The sequence below is a fragment of the Rhopilema esculentum genome, chromosome 13 (genome assembly GCF_057945365.1).
Source record: "Rhopilema esculentum isolate cy_ngs chromosome 13, ASM5794536v1, whole genome shotgun sequence".
In the NCBI taxonomy this organism is placed as follows: Eukaryota; Metazoa; Cnidaria; class Scyphozoa; order Rhizostomeae; family Rhizostomatidae; genus Rhopilema; species Rhopilema esculentum.
The window spans coordinates 2,604,510-2,624,709 of NC_142827.1; the positions used below are offsets into that span (position 1 = coordinate 2,604,510).

Sequence of the window (20,200 nt, forward strand, 5' to 3'; positions counted from 1 at the left end):
CTGAGTCCTTGTTATGACCAAACTTCCACTTAGAGCGAAGAGAATCATCAGCTCTATTATTCCAAGATTAAGCACATCGTGCGGATGTACTCGCTAATTATAGCTTCACGGTGTCCTAAAAGCTGCCATCAGAAGCTAGGTGGTAACAAATACAATTACGAATGCAAAGTCTTTTTTGATAGCTTGCCTAGCTTAGAATGCATCTTTGGGAAACTTTGAGGTTTTATTGACAGAAATCAAGATTTTCGTGACACAGATCAAAATACTGAATTGCCGCTAAAATGTGAGCGTAAGTTTAATTGATTTTGAAACAGGCAACCTTGAATTCACTTAAAGTGACGCCCATAACAAAATTTGGAGTTTTACTGAACAATCGACTTCATTAAATATTAATTCGTCCGAGTTGCCATTGAGTCATGCCATTGAGCCTACGGTTAAAATAATTCCCAGTAAGCTTACCGCTAAGAGGTTACCAAAAGCTGACCCAATGTCCCGATGGCGAAGTAACGGAACCACCCTACTGATTACAATTTCCTCTTCAAAATGGTGCAGTAATATCATATTCTTTAGAACGAAAATTTTCAATTGGAGTTTGAGAGTAATTAAAGAACTTTAAAAGTCCAAGTACAGATTTTTGCTTCCAATTAAAGATTTGATGCTCCTCAAGTCTCTGAGCCAACTTCACTTCTTTTCATATCCAAAGTAAGTCTGTATGGAGACAACCCTTAGAGTTTTTAAAAACATAACAAAGCCACGAATTTTTGCTACGAATTTTTTTTTTCAAACTTTTCCAATTTTTCTAAAAAAAAGTCGCATTCTCTGTGTTGTATTTTTCATGAAAAATGTCTTTCAATATTCGAACATTACACTCGGTTTTCGAATGATGAATTCGAATCGCTTTTATGTTTTCGATCACCGGCTTTTCGAGCCAATGTTTTGATGAGATCCTATGATGTTTTACGACCAATTATATTTAGGTTACTTTTAATAGCCAATATTAGAAGCACACCTACACGTTCATAATTCATTCTAAAAATTGTTGCTGCCCTCGTTTGGCTCGTTCTTCCTTTGGTCTAAACGTTCTCGTCTTCATGTCCCAGCTTCCCATCATTGCCACAAATCGAAAGAATTTTCAATTGTACACATATATTCTGTCTTTCACCGTCATGTTTTTCTTCTACCTGCTTGTGGAATATGGAAATCTGTCTTTTTCCTCGCACTTCATCGATGTTCACTGATTCTTTGTCTTAAGCTTCTTGGTCGGCATACCATGCATTTAGGCTGGTTGCGCGTTGTTTTTCGGAACGGGTCAGTTTCTGTCAGTTTTCTTTTCAATGATTTTCGTGCACTTTCAATCACACGGATTTCAGTTTTGCTTCTTTCAGTGACTCAGTTTTTCTTGTGCATGTTTTTCCAACATTTCATTTGGTGTAGCTTCCACAAAAGGTGTTGCCCATTTCAAGGCCCCTTTTTCATATCCTATACTTTTCTTTTAGAGTTTTCCCGTCTCTTCTATGTCAAAATCTAGCTTTCTCCAGTTCTTTCATCGGACAATCTTCATTTCTATCACGTTCCACTATCATATTGAATGTTTACTTCGATTTCTTATAGACCAGCTCCCTGTCCACGTGTGCATTTCCCAAAAACTGCATCCTGCACGTGGGCTGATCTTTCTTTTCATTGCATTGTTCTGATACATTTCTCATTATTCGTACACGGTCTGACACCAAAATGCTTATTTTTGTTTAGACTAGAAACTAGAGAGTGCCGATTCTTTTCTTTGGCTTGCAATATCTCTCATATATACGTAGTTGGATTGAATCATTTCTAGGTTTCTGCTTTCATTTCAGAACAAAAATGTGACGGAATGCTCTTATGATATCGGAAGGCCACAACGCAATCAAACTTAAAATTGTGTTAAATTGCGATATTGGCTACACGCTCTTAACATCCTAAGATATTCTACACAATTTATTCAACATTTAAATCCTGTTGTTTGTCACTTTACAGCAACAATAACGAGTATCGAGCTTTGTGTTGTAAGCTCAGGTATATTCACCGATGCACGCTATCGCCTCACAATGCTTGTTTAACAAATTAATACCCTTTATTTGACAGTACAGTTCGGTCCTTGGTCTCAATTAATGCTATTCAGGTGAAGTGTACAGGTCTCTTTGACCCAGTTTCAAATAAATCAATAATTCATGCGACACATTGTTAACTTACTCTTTCGTGGCTGCGTGTTAGACAAAATTCCTATTGAAACCGGCAAGCGTTTTTAGTCCTTCGCCAAGGCACAACATGAGTCACTCGCATCATGGGATTGCTTAGCTATAAAATCCTTGCTCTAGCTGCAAAATTATTGCTTGTGTATATCTAATATGTTTGGAATAATCTTCGAAAATAATATACGAGGATTGTGTGCATTTGAGAACCATCGTTAAGTGAAATCATGAATCCTCTATATCTATGAACTAAAGAAGACAAATTCTTAGAAGACTGTATCATGTTGCCTGAGATCTTAACACTAGTTTTACAATATCTACCATCAATGCAAAATATAATTTAGACACCACAATTTTCACGTTCAAAAGTTGACAACCCCAGGTCATAACTACCTCTTCAAGTGATCAACGCTATTTTCATGTTCACAGTCCCTCCCCCTTTTTAATTACAATGTTGATTTCTTCCTTGCAAATGTTTATACTTCAAATCCTAGTAAGATTGTGACTGATCATCATGCAGAATTGATACAAATCAACATTGTAATGGTGAGAGGGGGAGCAGCTTCTGAACCGTGAAAATTTTGTGTAGGTGTTCCAGATATTTTGGCAAGGCTTGTAGGATACCTTAAATGCAACGTTTAATTATGTCCGTAAATTATAAACGAAGTTGAACTGCAGGGAAATTGAGTCAATAATTAACCTTGTATCTGGTGATATGGAAGATTTGATGATCAAGGAATGTTAATGAAATTTAGAAGCACAACATAGAATGTTGACAATGCGTTAAAAAGCGAGCAAGCAAAATATTGCAAGTTTTAACCGAAAGAGGAAAAATTCTATTAGACAATGAAAATTGTTAACACATACACAACCAAAGTATTTTAACTTTAAAAACATTTGCAACACAAAGAATATCACATTAGCGGTCTTTATGATGTTTCTAAACTTTGCAAAGAAATTTGAAAGACTATTCTTCTAGGCTAACTTGTTTGTGAAAGGCGGTGAAAATTTTTTGCGAATTTTTCTTTGTAGAACTTCGGAGAACAATGTAAATTCACACATGTGGATTCTAGAAATCCCAGAGAAACTTGTTGTGTTTTTACGGTACAATGCCGAAACTTCTTGCAAGATTAGCTTTATTTGCATGCCAAATGCCTTGCAAGTTTCGAAAACCTCTTTCCTGGAAAATCTGAAAGTCTTTAACTTTCATTTTTATAAACGGTCTCATACTTCATTAAAAGCCAATTTTGTTTGTTTTTTATTGACCAAATCAGAAAGCCATGTTTGCTGACAAATGTTGGTGGGATCGAAATGTTACTTGGCAAACAAGAAATGATGAAAAATGTCTTGGAAAATCATCTCGATTTCACGCCCTATCTTGTCAGAGCTCAAGGCATTCCCGATCTCAACATGTCCGATGTAACCAACACAACTTGCAATCATTCTCCGAATTTTTATCGTATGAGCAAACTTTAGTCATTGTCTCCCGAATCCAATTAGCGTTTGATTATACTTGTAATTTCCACATTATTGGGGCGTAGGGACTTGAAAGAAATCTCATTCAATTTAGAACCACAAGAACAATGCGACTTTTTCGTTCGAGAGTCATTTATTATGTACAGAACCACGCATCGGACATTCTTATGCAAATTTTGAATTTCACGAAGGGATTGTTAGAGAAGCCTAGAGGGAGACGGGCAGAAACTGGTCGCTAGAATACCTAGAAGAGACTTTTTTATTCACACAAACAGCCATGGATCGTAGAAGGAGATGTCCTAAAGAAGAAGATGTTCGCGTCTTGTTGTGTTTACTTTTCATCAATATTATTGTCAACACGTCTGAAGCCTGTCCATCAATATGCCGTTGTGGGACAACAAATCGTCTAGTGGCAGTCAACTGCGAAAGCAAAAGTTTACGAGAATTTCCTGTCAACATTAGTCGGGATACCCAATTAATGTAAGAGTCACCATTCTGTTTTATTTCTTCATTAAATTGCGATCAACCCGCTATCCCTAATGCCTTTATCGATCTGTTTATTTTTAAGTGATCTGCAATATTTGCTAATGGTCAAGTAACAGGCGACAAGGAAACCACCTTGAATTGCCGATGAAATATTGACATAACTGGCTGTTCTTTCCGCCAACCATTAACATTACAAGTTTGCTACTAGAGTATTTTAGTTTCGTTATTTGCTGATAATATTATAGGTTTCATACACATTTTGGTACGGCAATTTTAGGCCCGATTCAGGCGTTTATCAACTGAAATCGTATTTATAAGTTTAAACTGAAAAGTCGCATTGTAATTCAAAATTTGTTAAACTGGAGTCTTATACGCTTTTATACCAAAACAATTCCTTTCCCATCAATGAATTTCTAAAGTAATGAAAAAACAATGTTTTAGTTCGAAGATGGACAATGTTTTTCTACGTCAACGCGTTCAAAATTTCAATAAAAGTCTGGCAATTTCAAAATTCTAATAATTCAAATTTCAAATCAAGGTCTCACACATAATACTAACGAATAGGTTATCCTTCTTTTCTATGAGCCAAACTAAATTTCAAATTCTTAAATCTATCCGTTGTCTCTATCAACAATTATAGAATTTTTTTTCTATCTGTCAGTTTTCTTCCAAAGAATTCGGTTTACCAATTCGGTAAACTACACTTGGTTTTACACTGCAAAATTAAACGGGCCATTCTATTGTATCATATTATTCCATGTACGAATAACTTTTTTTCAGCCAAGGTTTTCAAAAATTCGAACTAAACCGTAAAAGAAATTTAATTTCTCATGTGAATATTTTCAAGGTGCAAAATACACGTTTAAATGAATAGAACACGAGTTATCTGGTGGTTTTCCCACCTGGAGTCGTTTTCGTATGACGTAATCACTTATTTCGATGCTTATTTTGTCAAGGGAACTTTGCAATTTTTACCACAACACAAAAATCATATTTACAAATTGAAAGAATATATATGTTACAACAAAGACATAAATATAGATTTAACAATATTTCCCTTTACCTACTTATAATTAATATAGTTTTTGGATTATATTCTAATCTTTGTTTCGTTGCACATATAAATCATCCTATTTCTTGTCCATTTAGGCTCTAATTGTTCTGTTTATCATTTTATCATACCACTAAAGCATTTGCCTGAACCATTTAAAAATAGGTGTTGTTTTATCCTTTTTCTAATGAACAGTGACATAAATCGTCTTGATTAATTAGCTCATTAAAACTGACATCGAAACCATCCCCAATTAGTGCCAATGAGGCCTCTGAATTGGCACTAATTGGGGATGGTATGAAAAGTATGAGATGTTATTTTGTCAATAGCATTTAACATATATACATTGTTGAATGTTAAGACAGAAAGAGGGAATTTAAAAGCTCAATTTTTGCCCTCGGACCTTGAACTACATCAAGCAGTATCTGACACCGATACATCAAAACAATGAACCAATCAGATGTACCTTTCTTTCTTTTTCGTTGTTTTTGATCTTCCTAAAGAAAATTTTGTGGTCTGCTTTGGTACATCCTAAATCTTCTTACAGTGGTATGTTTGTCAGGTTGTGTCTTCCAACGCTAAGACACATTTTAACAAGATCATGGCCTCTACACTCATCGGTAGTTACTGACGTGAACATGTGATCATGCGTTGTTAGTTGTAGACTGTATTGTATTCTTTTACTTCAGAAAATTTTCTGCGAGTAGCAGGACAATAAACTCAACGCTTGAATAAAGTGTTTAAAATCATTTGACAACGTTGTGGCCTAGCCCTAACCCTGTATATTTACTTCCTTCGTTTTTTAATTCCTCCATATGCCTTTAAATATACCAGCAACTCTTGATCAACAATTTTTGTGGTACATTTTTGCTACGCCCATCTGTTCTTATCTAGCTATCCTATCCTATGTCCGTTTTACTTTTATAAATGCTTAGCCATCTTCTTTTGACCTCGTTTCCTGCATCCCGGTCAAAGGAAGATTATGTTTCCTCAGGAACGATTAAACAAGAACGGAATGTTGCATTTTAATTTGTTTCTACATACAATATGATGAAATATCCGAATACTTTTATCGGTTTCTTATTCTGAAGCTATCAAGTATTTCCGGAATTAATGTTAAAAATTTGACCAAAATTTTGGTTCGCTATTTCTCCGATTTTCGTCGGCTTTCAATGTTCTGTCAATTCTCCTTGCTTTATTCAAAATTTTCTTACATTTTAATCAACGATGGATTTCTCTGACAACGGGGCCCTTAGCGCAACGAATGGCATGGTAGGTGCATTTTTGGCAGTTGTTGTTTTTAAATGGATATGAAAGGGACGCCTGATTAGATGATTGCCGCCCAAGGATGATGTGCTCTCTGCCTTGTGGGCTCAGATAGAACCCTGCTTGACTGCCATGTTTTGGAAACAAACAACAAATTCACTTAGCTAAATCCTAAATCTGTAGCGATGTAGTTTTTGTTAGTGTTACAAATCTCCCAAAGCTATTCAAAAGGTTACTTGATCCTTCGAACCTTTTTCAGTAAAACAGAGGTTTGATAAAAGTGTAGCGGAAGAACTAGTGGTGTTGTACCAAATGATATTAACCACAAATTTGTGCATGTAGGATTTTCGTAAATGGATTTTGCTGGCTTACGTCGAATAATTTCGAGAAAGTTGATTTATTCCACAAATATTTATGAAAATCGTAACAAAATACATATTGTTGTGAAATCTTGTTATGTCGCCACTACATCCTGCATTTTCGCTAAGATTCATCAATCCGAAAGCAGCCTTTTCCGGATTAGAGCATACTTAATTCGGAGCTGCAGACGGCATTGAATCCAACTGCATTTCTTTTACTTCAATATAATATTGAAAATTTCGTGTGAACATCCCAGGCAATCTGACAGCGGTTTGTGAAAATCCAAGACTAGAGTAGCTCAACTGGTAATCATCTCTGGATTCCAGCAACATCAAATAGACGTTGAATTAGTTTGTGTTTTGGCCTACGTTTGTTGCCAAACCTAGTAGCAATGCTATCGCCGAAACATACATTGTGAATATAGGAGCAGCCAAACGAATAACGCGATTCTGATTGGTCTAACGCAATTCAGACCAATCAGAATCGCTGGCGTGTAAATTGCGATGACGATGAAGTGAAGTTGGGAGGGCAGTTTGCGTTGAGATTGTGCGTTAGTTAGGATAAAAAACCGTATTCCTGATTGAACATTATTCCTAACTTAGGAACAATGTTCAGTCAGGAATACGGTTTTTTTGTCTCAGTATAAACGAATTTGTTTGTTTAGGCCTACGGGGTATAAATCACTATTATTGTAATTGGTTACCGTTCGATATTGACCCTGCCTCTGCTTGAGAATCCCAGCATTCAGTTAAGATAATGAATATGATATTTTTAACAAGCCAGATTTTGCGTTGTAATTGAGACCTTCAAGCCTTGCAAACGACAACGCAGTAGACTCCTGTTATAGTCACACCAAAAGTTGCTTGAAAATTTGTGACAGTATGGAAAATGTGACTGTAAACGGAGTAATATTATAGAATTTTGCGAATTTGGGTCTAAATTTTATGTGCCTGTAACCGGTAGTGTGACATTAAGCGGAGTGGCTATAAGGGGAGTTGACTGTACTCATTCTGCAGCCATATTGCCAGTCAATAAACGTCATTGACCATAATGTTTTGCGATCATCTAGAGATGGTTGTTGTGGCAGCAGTTGTTTTGTGCTCTGTACCGTCCATTGAAATACACTAACATTCTACTTACTTTAGGGTAGAAAACTAACCTGAAGTTTTACAATTCATAAAGTCATCCTTACGCGACATTATGTTTTTCTGATTATGCACCACAACATGATTAAATTTTTATGGAGTGTTTCTATCACATGAAAGCTGTTCTATCTTTCCTGCTGGGATGAGTTGATTTCAGCTTGTACTCCTTTCTTTATCGATTATCTTTTGTGAAGCAAGTTCAAAGTTGCGTCATGATGGCAAACAAGCCACTTTTTGTGCTTTTTTCTTATCACTTTAAAGACGGATATCTAATACATTTCAAAACAAAAAGTTTTTGAATTCTCATGTCCTTACCAGTCGTATTTCATTATCTGTTCATTCGATCGCTGGTTAGAAACAAAAGCACTGTCCAAAAATAACAATTTCACAGCATGTCTGCTTATCTTTTCTTTGTTTTGTTTCAGGAGGTTCCGCGGAAATGATATAATAAGGTTGCCATCAAATTTCCCGACGCTTTGGCCAAATACAGCGACATTGTGAGTACAGCATTACTAATACATTCGACATCGGAGTTGGATTAACTCATCAAAGATACCAAGCAGGGGACTTAAGAATTCGTGTTGACCCACAAAGTGTCACAAAAGCTTCATTAAGACACATATCCCTACTCTCGGTGTGAATGGTGAACGTAGAACGTAATACGCTTAAAAAGATCGATAAATCTTCTTGCGTGCTACTCGTTATTGTTGGATTCGGTCTGTTAAGGGCCACTAAAGTTTGCACTATCTTGAAGACATGTCAACAGCAACAAAGTTTCTTAAGTCTTCCAAATCTTGATAAAACGAGTGCTGAAAAATCTCGATAAAGGAGGATGCTTATCCGATAAATCTCACAAAGCGCAAAAGACGACATGGCTTAGATAATCTAAAGAACTTTTTTATTTTCTATCAAACTAAGCAACTTACCATTTCATATAAATTTTCTTCATCTATATTTTCCTTCAATAGGGTTCAAGAGTGCGATGTTGAAATTTCTTTTTTTTATTTTGACTTTGAATGCATAACCTGAAAGAAAACAATTCATTGTCTCAAAAAGTGTCACAACTGACCGAGATATAGCAAATAAAAGAGCTGTGTTTTACTTATGAAGCTGTGTTTTACTTATGAATAAAAATGGTTTTTGCCTGGTTCATAGATTTTAGAACCAAGCCCAAATTACAGAGGTTTGATGGGGGAGAGAGCCTATATAAATCTGCTTGTATATAAGGCGATGTGTAAAATGTTTAAATGACTTTTGATGTTTGTGATAGTGCTCTCTGGGTTATGTGGTCCAGATTAAAATGCTCAGAAATTGTTATATTAAATTTTTTATGATTTCATAATTTCGGAGTTGCACAATTATCTAATTTCTTGCATGTCCCATGCCTAATAAACTGGTACTTCTAACCGTGATATTTTATTAGGGGTATTGTTACATGCACGCTTTGGCGGTGGGGGGGGGGGCTTTCTGGGGGAAGACGATATCCCTCTTGCGGCACAAGACAGCCTCTTTTTATTCGCTTAAAATGCTTAGGAGAGAGGCATAAGATGACGATGTAAGGCTAGTGCTGGAAAATCTGTTTGAATCAAATACTGAACTACCTGCATATGTTTTTTGCCCACAAATTCAGCTAAATGTGACAACAATTGCCGTGATACTTAAGCTAATTAAGTGGCTCCCACGCTAGGTATAAATTGTTCGCAATCTATAATCAACGCAATCTAAAGGGCTTTGTTCGGCTATAGACACAACAGCCCATAATCCTGAAAGACATAACAAAATTTGTATTGTTTGGTGAATTTTTCAACAGGACCAAGTGAATGCATGTTGAACTAACAAGCAAGGCAAAAGATACACGTTCTTTATTGATAATAAACTGGTTTATAAGAAACTTCAGTACTAGGCTCAAGAAAAACTAAAAAACATGTGAAAATTTCCATTTTTAAAAAATTTGGCCAATTTGTTTTTCTTTTCTTTGGAAAGGCATACTTTGGATTTTGATCTGCATTGGAATTTTCGTGACAGTCTGCATGTATATTCTTTCAAAAATGCTCAACTTCAAAACAACTAGGCAATTTTAGGTCCCGAAATAAGGAACCAACTAAGAAACTTTTAGTACAAATTTTAGTACGCCAAAATCTGGATACCAAACTAAGCAAAATTTGGTACTTAGTGCTGATCCAAGTTTCGTATAAACAAACGTGTAACGAAGAGCTGAAATTTCTTGGGATTTCGAGACTGTTGTTCGATAACTAAAAATTTAATACCAGATACACTAATAACTCAGTCGTAACGAAATGTGTTTCTGGAAGGGAATTTTTAGAGTTGAATTAGCATTGAATGTTTTTCTACTCTTACTTGTTAGTATCTATCTTTTTTGAGGTTGCAAATAGTGGTAGTTTAATGTTTATTAGGCATTCTTATCTTGATGAGCTTAGGCCCTTAGTAATGATTTATCGGAAAATAACTTGTATTCTTGCAGGAGCATCGAAAATAATAAAATCCAAAGACTTCCAGATGGAATATTTGCAAACTTAAAGAATCTTCAAGAAATGTAAGAATAAATTTCATTTTTCCTTTTTTCGTTCTCGCTTCCATAAATATTAAGCAGGTATTCTATATAATTGAAGTGAAACTTTGAGATTAATGTTGTTCATTTTTTAGATTTATGTCAAACAATCGGATACAATCCGTTGGGAAGAGATTGTTTGCTAACACGGGAACAAGTTTAGGGATAAGATTGTGAGTATCAATGTTTGATTTTAGCCTCTGAAACAGTCTTTATTTCGCTTTCCTATCTGTTCACTTGTCACTAAACTAGGGAGTGTGTCCGTTGAAGAAACACGTTTCAGGGACGGGGGTTGGGATGGTGTAGCTCAGTCTGAGCCAATCAATGTACAAGTAGCTGGGTCCAAACCAACTTAATCACCACCGAATTCTTGTCATCATTGGATCAGCAATTTTGACGGTCGTGCTAATAACTAAAGTCAGCATAGACATACTGCCATTTGACAATTTGTCATTATATGATAATTGCACATTATGTTCCCTGACCGTCTGTCTATTCCCGCTACAATAGGACTTCTCTTTCATCTATAATTTGCTAGCATACTTTTCATCATGTATAAAATTGCATTCATGCATTCATCATGTATTTATATATACATATATGAGAAAATGATGAACTTACTGTTTTACCATTCTGCCATATAGTGCTTATCGCCGAATTGGCAGAGCTGTAAACGCGTTGGTGCATAAAACAAGACAGTTTTAAGTTACAGCTCATTGTTAACGCTTGATGCAGTCATCAGGCAATAGTTGATCGTACCTGACAAGGTATATATAAAAATATATATGATAAATTATATTGATTTATGTTTCAGTTACCTAGAGAACAACCTTCTTGAAGATGTTGCAGAGGGAGTGTTTGAAAACTGTACTTCGACCGTAACTGTGTAAGTCAAACATTTTCTAAATTTTGATTCTTGATCAAAGCCAGATGCCGAAAGAAATTCTTTTGGCAATCAAAACCCACGACAACATACCTTAGATTTATCATATTGAAAGGAACATGAAATCTTCGCCCCTATTGCTTATGGCTACTAGTTTTTTATTCAAATTAATGTAGATAGATCAAATTTTGTAACTTGGTTTTTGTAACTTGGTTTTTGTAATTTGGTTTTTGTAATTTGGTTATCTAACAACACTATTGCATTTTTCAGCCATTGGAATTTAAATCGTATCAAGGTGCTACGACCAGGAGTTTTTGCAAGAGCCGAAGGAATTAGTTACTTGTAAGCTATTTAGTTAATTTTCAAACGTTTTATTTTCTCCATTTTTCTTACAAAAATATTTTTGTTTTTTAATGTCATCTTTTAAAAAAGTAACAATTGCCAAATCATAATTGGTTTGTTTCATCCTAAGAGGTTTTTAGATCAAAGGTTTTGAATTTTTGGTACATAATAGTCTTTTATAAATATAAGAATCCAGTTTCTGAAGGTCTTATAAATTTCTTGCTTTAGCAATCTAGTCTATACCTGCTTGAATATAAAAGGAAATTCTTTTGAGCTAGCAAGGGGACTTTTTGAGCTGTGAGGTCAGGGAGGGAAAATGGGTATCCTTATCACAATTACCATTGTTAGGGCATGGTGCTTTTCAGGTTATCGCTGCTATTTTTGCTACATGGCACCCAATGTGGGTTAAGTAACGCAATGCTTATCAAACAGCCTTTTAGTTTCTTCGGTGTGTCACAGGTCAGAGGTCTGAAGCACAGGCTGGAAATAATTCAGAGCTGTCAGTTTCTTAATCTGGACAGAGATTTCAATTGCGATTTTGGGGTGCAAGACTCTCCCTTACCACTTGAAATGACTCGTTTCATTTTTCTAATGATTCACTTTGTAGCTTCTTGAAGTGTCAAGACGATAATTACATGTTGCTTTTTCTATTATTTTAAAACTACATTATAAAGTCAATCCTAGATACCAAAATTTGATAACGCATTTTATCTCTGCATTTCATCTTCTCTAGAAATTTGGAAGACAACATGATAGAAAGTTTGTCCGCTGGAGCATTCAAAGACCTCAGTAAACTTTACTATCTGTGAGTATACACTATTGTAAACGAAAATCTGTTAGTTTGAGAAAATATTCAACGAATTGGTTTTTTGCATCGGTTGGTAACTCTTTTTAATTTTTTTGCTCTCTGTTTCAGGGGTCTCGGAAGCAACCACCTCTCAATTCTTCCGTCTGGAGTCTTCCAAGGACTGCACCGAGTCGAGACTTTGTACGTATTGTCATGTTCTAGCTGGTTCCCTTTTTTGGTTTTAGAATGGTTGGAAAAATCTTTAAAAATTCATTAATTACAGAAAATATCAAGGGGTGAAGGGATTGGCCAGTTCCAAATCGGGTCGTACCTTCTGAGCGATTCTGGCAGTTTGCAAAAGAATATTATGGTGGCAAATAAGCGAAAACACCTCTTTTGTGCCCTAGAATCTTGTTTCTTTGCAAGGAGTTTGTCAAAATTTGAAACAAAGTGAAAGTTGGATTTTATCAGATTATTCAAATCTTTTCCTAGATTATCTCAAGCTTATTCATGCACAAATAAGCAAATTAATGAAATACACTGCCCCATGTTCTGCATTTTACTATTTCCTATAATGACATAAGTACGGTTATATGTATTTTATGATCGCTGTCCAATTCTGGTAAAAAATTATTGAAGGCGTGAATTTTGCATTTGATTGGCTCATTACTTTGACCAATCGCTGCTCACCAGCCACTGAGTCAATAGAAAAAGCCATGACATGTCAGGATGTATTTCAACCAATGATAGATTTGATTGGATAACTTACAGCCAATCAAGATACCATTATGACAAAAGCCAGTTTGAAATCTGGTTGACAAATATCAAGTTTGTCACAATTTCCTTCAAGTTGAAAGTTAATTATTGCAAAATTTAAATCTAAATCCATGCTTTCGCTTATTGCAAATAACTTTGTTAACAGGACATTGCAGAAAAACAAGTTGTCATCCCTACCGTCAGATGTCTTCAAAGACTTATCAGTTGTCAAAGAAATGTAAGTTGTAACATTCAGAGTTGTAACTAATTATGACAATTTGGTTGCCATTTCGATTCTATTTCTTTCAAGTTTTTGTTCTTAATTCCTGGATCTTTCAAGATTCTCGCAGTAATTACGAGAAAGGATTTGCATTAAAGTTGATCCTAATCAGGATTATTCTAACGCGCTTCATATTCTGAAAAAATTCGCAAAGTTCAAAAACAGATGAAAGACAAAAGTCTATAATTTTCTCTAGATTCTAGACAAAGATCATGATCCTATAGCGTAAAAATTTCAAACCAGTTTTTCAAGCTTCTGCTGTATTATGTATTTGAAGGTAGAATCAAGGAGTAGCTTAACTGTAATTGTTATGTCTCAGATTATGACTCTCAGATTGTGTTTGCAAATGCCTTGTTAATACAACCAGATCATGTTTAAACATTTCTCATCAAACTAGACTATCAAGCATTGAATTTAAGCCCCTTCTGATGCTCGCACAAAATGCATTCAACAATATATAGTTGACGTTTTAGATCGCTAAATACTTTAATTTCCGGCCATGTAGCATAATTCTTAGCGTTGGTTGTCTCATTTTTTTCTCATGACGAAATTTCATGATATCTTCTCTGATTTTTAGAAACCTGGAATCAAATTTGTTTTCGGAGCCCCCAGTTGATGTGATTCGCTCCCTGCCAAGTTTTACGAAAATGTAAGCAGATTTCTCGTGAATTGCACTAATAATCAGCTAAGATATTGTTATTAGAATATGAGAATATCTATTCGTTGTTAGATTTAATGATATATTAATATAATTTGCCTCTGCGCAAAGTAGCAGAGCGATTAAGTCATAAGAATCTATTTTTTGGGTTTTTGAAAGTTAGAGCTAGTAAATATAATACCAAAGTCTTGCTTTATGTTTGCTGTTGTTTTGGCCTGGTTCGTGAGTTTAAGAACCAGAGTCAGCCCTAAATAACAGTGGTTTGGTACAAGAGCCTGTGCTCATGTGGCCATATCTCAGGTTATCTGCAAAAAGTCTAACTAATTTGGCCGTGCATTTAAAACGCCAAAACATACATTTTATGATAGCACAGTAGTCTTTGTTAACACATTCACCTTTCAAAATTTTTCACTGTCACCTTTTATTTCTTTCTTTTGCCCTTTTTTCTTTTCACCTTTTGTTGATCTCTCCAAAAAATCCTAGAAAACTGTCGAAGGAAGAATTCCAGCCCCTATATGCTGCTTTTTCTACTCACTATTCTTACAAATACTATATTTCTCACTTTTCTTTCATATTGTGTATATTATCGTTCTATACAAATAAATGATCCATTCAATAAACAAAAGATTATTTCTCCGTCTCTTAGAAAACTTAAGTCAAACCCAATCAAATGCACGTGTAAGCTGAAAAGTGATCTGGCAGACGACGCAATCCGCAGCATAATATCAGACTTGGATGTAACTCGATGTGTCAATATGAACAAGACGATGTTAGAAGCAATAACAGCCGTTAATTGTGGTACGTTTGCTATATCGATTCATATTGCAAAATAGACAAGAACAAAGAACCTTTGTAATTGCAATTATCAGCAGATGGCTGCATTTAGGTAACGGATCTCGTAGAACAAATTCCTCTTTACAACCATGAATTGTAGGAAAATAAAGTAGTGATCTTGTTGATAACTTATCGAGCTCCCAACCCCAAATATTGTTTTTTCTTCTTACTTTTCCTTCTTAATTAGAATCTATTTTGCAAAGAAAATTTGCGATGTAGTTAGCTGTCAACAAACTTGAATAAATACGAAGGTTTATACCTTTACCGATTGCCAGACAGTTCGCACTCTTGGATATTTCTGTTGCTTGACTTGTTTCTCGCTTTTAAAAGCTAAAAAAAAAATTGTGTTTATGAGAGACCTGGCAGTTACAATTTTGTTTATAAGGTTGTAGACAAATGATAGTCTAATGCATATTGTTTTCATGGGAGATATTTACAGGTAAAATAATCCAAATAACATAAAATGATTACCAATTTTTTACTAATAACTTTGCTGTTTCATGTTTCCTTGATTAGACAATGTGGAAAAGTTTGGACCTTCTTTGTTTGTTTTTAGTAACAGAACCAACCCCGACTACCCCTGTGCAACCAACAACTGCAAAAACAGGTGACTCGACCAAGAGGAAGAATGCGAATGAACTCCTTGATCCGACGTCAGCAAAGGTTCCCTCTACAACCGAAAAGGTTTACACAAATGTTTATCCTGCAAGAGATGGTGAGTTGACATGACTACGAATCTAGACCTTTGCGCTGATTTTCAGGCTTAGTGCAACAGTTTCAGCGACGCTAGAAATAAAAGACACGTTTACCGGCCACTTACACTCAGCAAAACCTGTTCAGGGATAATTTTCTACAATATTTTCAGTTACCCTAAAACTCTACGGAGATAATCTAAAGAAACTTCCAGTACTAAGAATTTCAAGAAACATTTATGAGTCTTCTTGTGGTAAACCTTCTTGTTTTGATATCTTGTTATTTACAGGATATGTTTTTGAACATCTAAAATTTGGTATTGGTTACGATAACGATTTACAGTCCAAGTTGAAAATTAGCATGCCTTCTAAGGGTATATGATTAGATTTGCTGCATTGTATGTTCATTATCATTTGAATATATTCACTTTAGCGAAGAGAAAAAATTCCTTTACTCCATAGCATCAGCTCTTAAAATAAAACATTCTGCACAGTCAGGTAAAACCGGAGATTCCATTGGGGTTACTTGTCTAATTTGTAACCCCAGTAGTTGTAAACGCTTCCTCGAAAACCATGCACTAATTTGTAAAACTTGATTTTCCAGATTACGAAAACAAGACCCCGTTGCCACTAATAATTGGAGTCGCGATTGGCGGTGTCATTCTAGTTGTTGTCATCGTTTTGTTTGTCTATCTTTACAGAAGGCCTATTGTTCGAAGGTATGAACTCATTATCTATGTTGAAATTATTAGAAGTTGGTTACATACGAGGTTGCCCTAATACGAGGCTTGCTGGGTGCATCTTATTTGATTACGTTACAGCAGTTTGGGACAACCTAGCAACCATCTTCACAGTAAGTGATGGTAAAGGGTTCTTTCGGAAAGCAGCATGGCATCCTCGATTATACAGGCATTCTAAAGATTCTAATGTGGCATAAGTCATCTTCAATCAAATATTAGCCATCAATAAGCGTCTGAATGTTATTACGCTTATTAACTGACCAATTGTTGTTTGACGGACTGTTTAAGCTGCTATAATGTTAGTATACTGTCGTTAATGTGAAGGGTAACGCAAAAGAGTTCAAAAAGTAAGACGTCAGTGAAAGACTTTGACTCATTTTGAAGATTTCGATCCCTATTCAGTATATTCAGTCCGATAATCAAATTGCTGTTGCTTTATTCAAAGTTTATTGACAAATTTTATAAAAAGCAAAGTAGGCATTTAAACATTTCTTTTCTCCTAGGGCCTCCACAATGTCCCTGCCCCGCAAGAAGAAGACAGAGAAAAGTAACGCAAGTAAAGATATACACTACAAAAAATCTCCTTTTAACGACTATTCTACGGACTATAATATTTAGAGAATAGCCTGGATATTTTTAAAGAAACTTCGTCATGTTGCTGGTCCATCAGATGGCGTTTCTGCAGTTCGAATGTTTGAGAAGAGTTGCTAGTGCTCTGGGCTCCGCTTCTGAACAGAATGGGATCTCCGGTTTTGAATGACTGTAGAGAATGCTTTATTTTAAGAGCTGATGCTATGGAGTAAAGGGGAGTTTTTTCTCTTCGACAAAGAAAAACATTGCAGAAGCTGAAGTCTGTAATATTTAGACAGTGTTATGAATGCGGTCAAGCTATGGATACCGGACACTCGCTGGCCGCCCGCGTTCTTTGGCCCGGACATTTTTATGATATCTTTAGATTGCTATTTACCGAAAGGAACATCAACTGCCCGTGCGATTGTTTCAAGGGAAATTGCATTTCGCTTAGATTATACAATTACAAAAAGGTGTTACTCATTTTAGAATTCGTAGAGGATGATTTGGCACACTTGTTTTGCTACTATATAAACTTAATTCATTCATATGAGACCCAATTTATGGATAATATTTAATAAATCAAATAAATACGAAAATATAAGTAACATTTAATACAAAAACCAAAGCAATAGCAAAATATAGAAAGATTCTTTTTCAATGTCGCTGGGACATTGACAGAGTGATCAGGGTTAACCATCCCCTTCACCGTTGCCCGGCATCCTAACTTGCATCAAATATTTTCAAGAGAGACAAGCCGTGATGGCGGGATTAAACCGTAGCTAACTGGTAGCGTCGAAATGAGCCCAATTTAATTTGATATGCGACGCCTCACATACTCATTTCTTAGCCTCTGCCTTAGACCTCTGGGACCATTAACTACGAAGAACCAAAAGGACCCTCAACTACTACATGATTTATCCCAACACCCCCCTCCCCCCACTCCAGAGCCATGCCTTGTCGCCAGTCACTACATGATTTGCTTTTCACCTCGCCTTTTAACCACTCAGTAAAAATCGGTATACAAGACACCTTCAAGATCGACCGTTGTACATAGATTGTATTGTTAATTACATACGTCTCGTTAGACTCTAAACCCATAAACATTTTTACGTTCGTACGTTTGCCTCCAGTTTTCGTGTCTTTAAGCTGCATTTAATTGTTTGAGATTTGCGCTGTGTCTTATTAAGAATATTAAATAACAATTGTAAATTTTGATTCATTTGTCGTTTCTCTGCCTGTTACCGAAAGTCATAACTACAAATTCAGGATTCATGTTGGCCTATACTCAAACATATTTATAGACGAACATTTATGAACAAATTGTTTATGTCCATTTTTATGACCTAAAAGGACAATGACATTTCTGAAACTTTGAAGATAATAAGAATACATGTTGTTGAAACTTGAATGGCAAAAAAACATGAATTCATAAGTTAGAGCTTTTACATTAAAAGGGACTGGCACTACGTCATGGGACTCCGACGTCACTTTTGTTCAGTTACTTAAAACGGTTCCAAATAGAAACAGTCCAGTGTGAGCTCTCTGTAAACAAATCATTTGAAAACCGCAAAGGAACTGATCAAAGATTTCTCATGTAAATGCAGCATTAGATAAAAGAAAGTAGTCCAAAATTTAATTTGTCTAATTAGGTTCCTTTATTAGGAACTTCTTTTATTGGTTCGTATACCTTTTTTCTTGAATTGAATTTTAAACAAACTTTTGGTGGTACAAAACTTAAAAATGGATTTGAAAAAGCAAACATTTTAGTAAACTAAAGCTTTTCGTTTGACACTCTTTAGTTTTTAAAACGTGAGAACATAGATCGAAAACTCTATGCTAGGAATTATATATGCCCAGTTGTGGATCGAAAAGCAAGCCATTTTAAGTTGAATTTTACTATTTTCCTCATAAAACGGAGCTAGCTCAGCATAGAAATTAACGACTGATGAATTTCAAACCAGGGAAAATTATGCCAAGAAAGATAAACATAAATTTAAAAAAGAACTATCTAACCTTCTATTTTGGTTTCTTTTTAAACCAAATTCTTTACCAACCTCTTATTGACCGAAATGCATATTTAGTCAATTAATTGTTACAACTGTGTAGTGTTGTTTGTTGTTGACAAGGATATAGAATTTAGGGTGGGTAGTGAATTACGAATATTGATTTGCCTGTCATCATTTGTTCCTTGAGGGCCCATTCTGAGAGCCCAACTGTACAAATGAAATTTAGATAATTAACAGAATGGAAGCATTTCGTGTTCGATTCAAATTAACTACCATTAAGAAACGAAGTAAAAGATGTTATTGAAAGGAATCAGAATTTATAGCAGTTTGAGAGACAGTTTACAGTGTATTTGTCATTAGCAGTAAAATCCAAATTGATTCTTGAGAGAACTGCCTACAGCTTACACTGCTTACAAAGCTGTATACTGCTTACAGCAGTTCTTGATTTGCCCATTGAAGAAAACAGATGGTATAAAGGTTTTCGACCACCAGCCAGGAAACTTAAGATATTTAGAATAAAGATTAAAGTTGTCGAATTTTTCAACATATCAGAGAATAAGGATAAAAATTAGACATATGGAAGTGAAAACATTTGAAGTAGCTAGAAACAGTTGAAGTAGAAGTAGCTGTTCCAAACTAGCAACAGCAGCAGCTTCCTCATCAGGCTGTTGGCGATATCGGTGTTGGTGTAATTTATGAAAGTATTAAAACAGAGGTAGAATATTAGAGGGCTAAGGCAGCCACCTTGTAGAACCCCACGACGAACAAGTAATACTGGAGTTTGAGAAATGTCTGCGATGAATTTCAGTGCAAAATCAGAATAAAGATTTTAAAACCAAAGATTAAATTGCACTGAAAGGAACGTGTTATAGACAGGTTGTATTAATTGATGGCAAACTTCTTCAGCATAGTCAAAGTCTAAAAGTCTAAGAGAGCTGCTACCAAAGAGCACTAGATATTTTTAAAGTGAAGCTTCAGAAAGGCGAGTTGGGCCGATGAGATCAATTTTGATTTTTGCACTGGCGAAAAAGCCACCGTTACAAAAAACGCTGCTTGTGAAAGCTGCTTATC

The 20,200-nt window shown here is 35.4% G+C and overlaps 1 protein-coding gene across 1 annotated transcript; it reads left to right on the forward strand.

The window, feature by feature from the left end:
• Positions 1-3,828: 3,828 nt before the first annotated feature.
• Positions 3,829-18,325, forward strand: LOC135691958 (uncharacterized). Its single transcript, XM_065209968.2, has 14 exons — positions 3,829-4,181; positions 8,435-8,506; positions 10,492-10,563; positions 10,674-10,751; positions 11,393-11,464; positions 11,732-11,803; positions 12,537-12,608; positions 12,720-12,791; positions 13,513-13,584; positions 14,204-14,275; positions 14,931-15,082; positions 15,675-15,833; positions 16,415-16,529; positions 17,054-18,325. The coding sequence occupies exons 1-14, from the start codon at positions 3,979-3,981 to the stop codon at positions 17,166-17,168; spliced, it is 1,398 nt and encodes a 465-aa protein (XP_065066040.2). The 5' UTR covers positions 3,829-3,978; the 3' UTR covers positions 17,169-18,325.
• The last annotated feature ends 1,875 nt before the right edge of the window (positions 18,326-20,200 follow it).

Excerpts from the sequence above, each read along its gene's own strand:
- LOC135691958 (XM_065209968.2), top strand. The coding sequence starts at position 3,979 with ATGGATCGTAGAAGGAGATGTCCTAAAGAAGAAGATGTTCGCGTCTTG. Across the intron at positions 8,507-10,491 it reads TGGCCAAATACAGCGACATT|GAGCATCGAAAATAATAAAA; the intron begins GTGAGTACAGCA and ends GTATTCTTGCAG. Across the intron at positions 12,609-12,719 it reads CTCAGTAAACTTTACTATCT|GGGTCTCGGAAGCAACCACC; the intron begins GTGAGTATACAC and ends TCTCTGTTTCAG.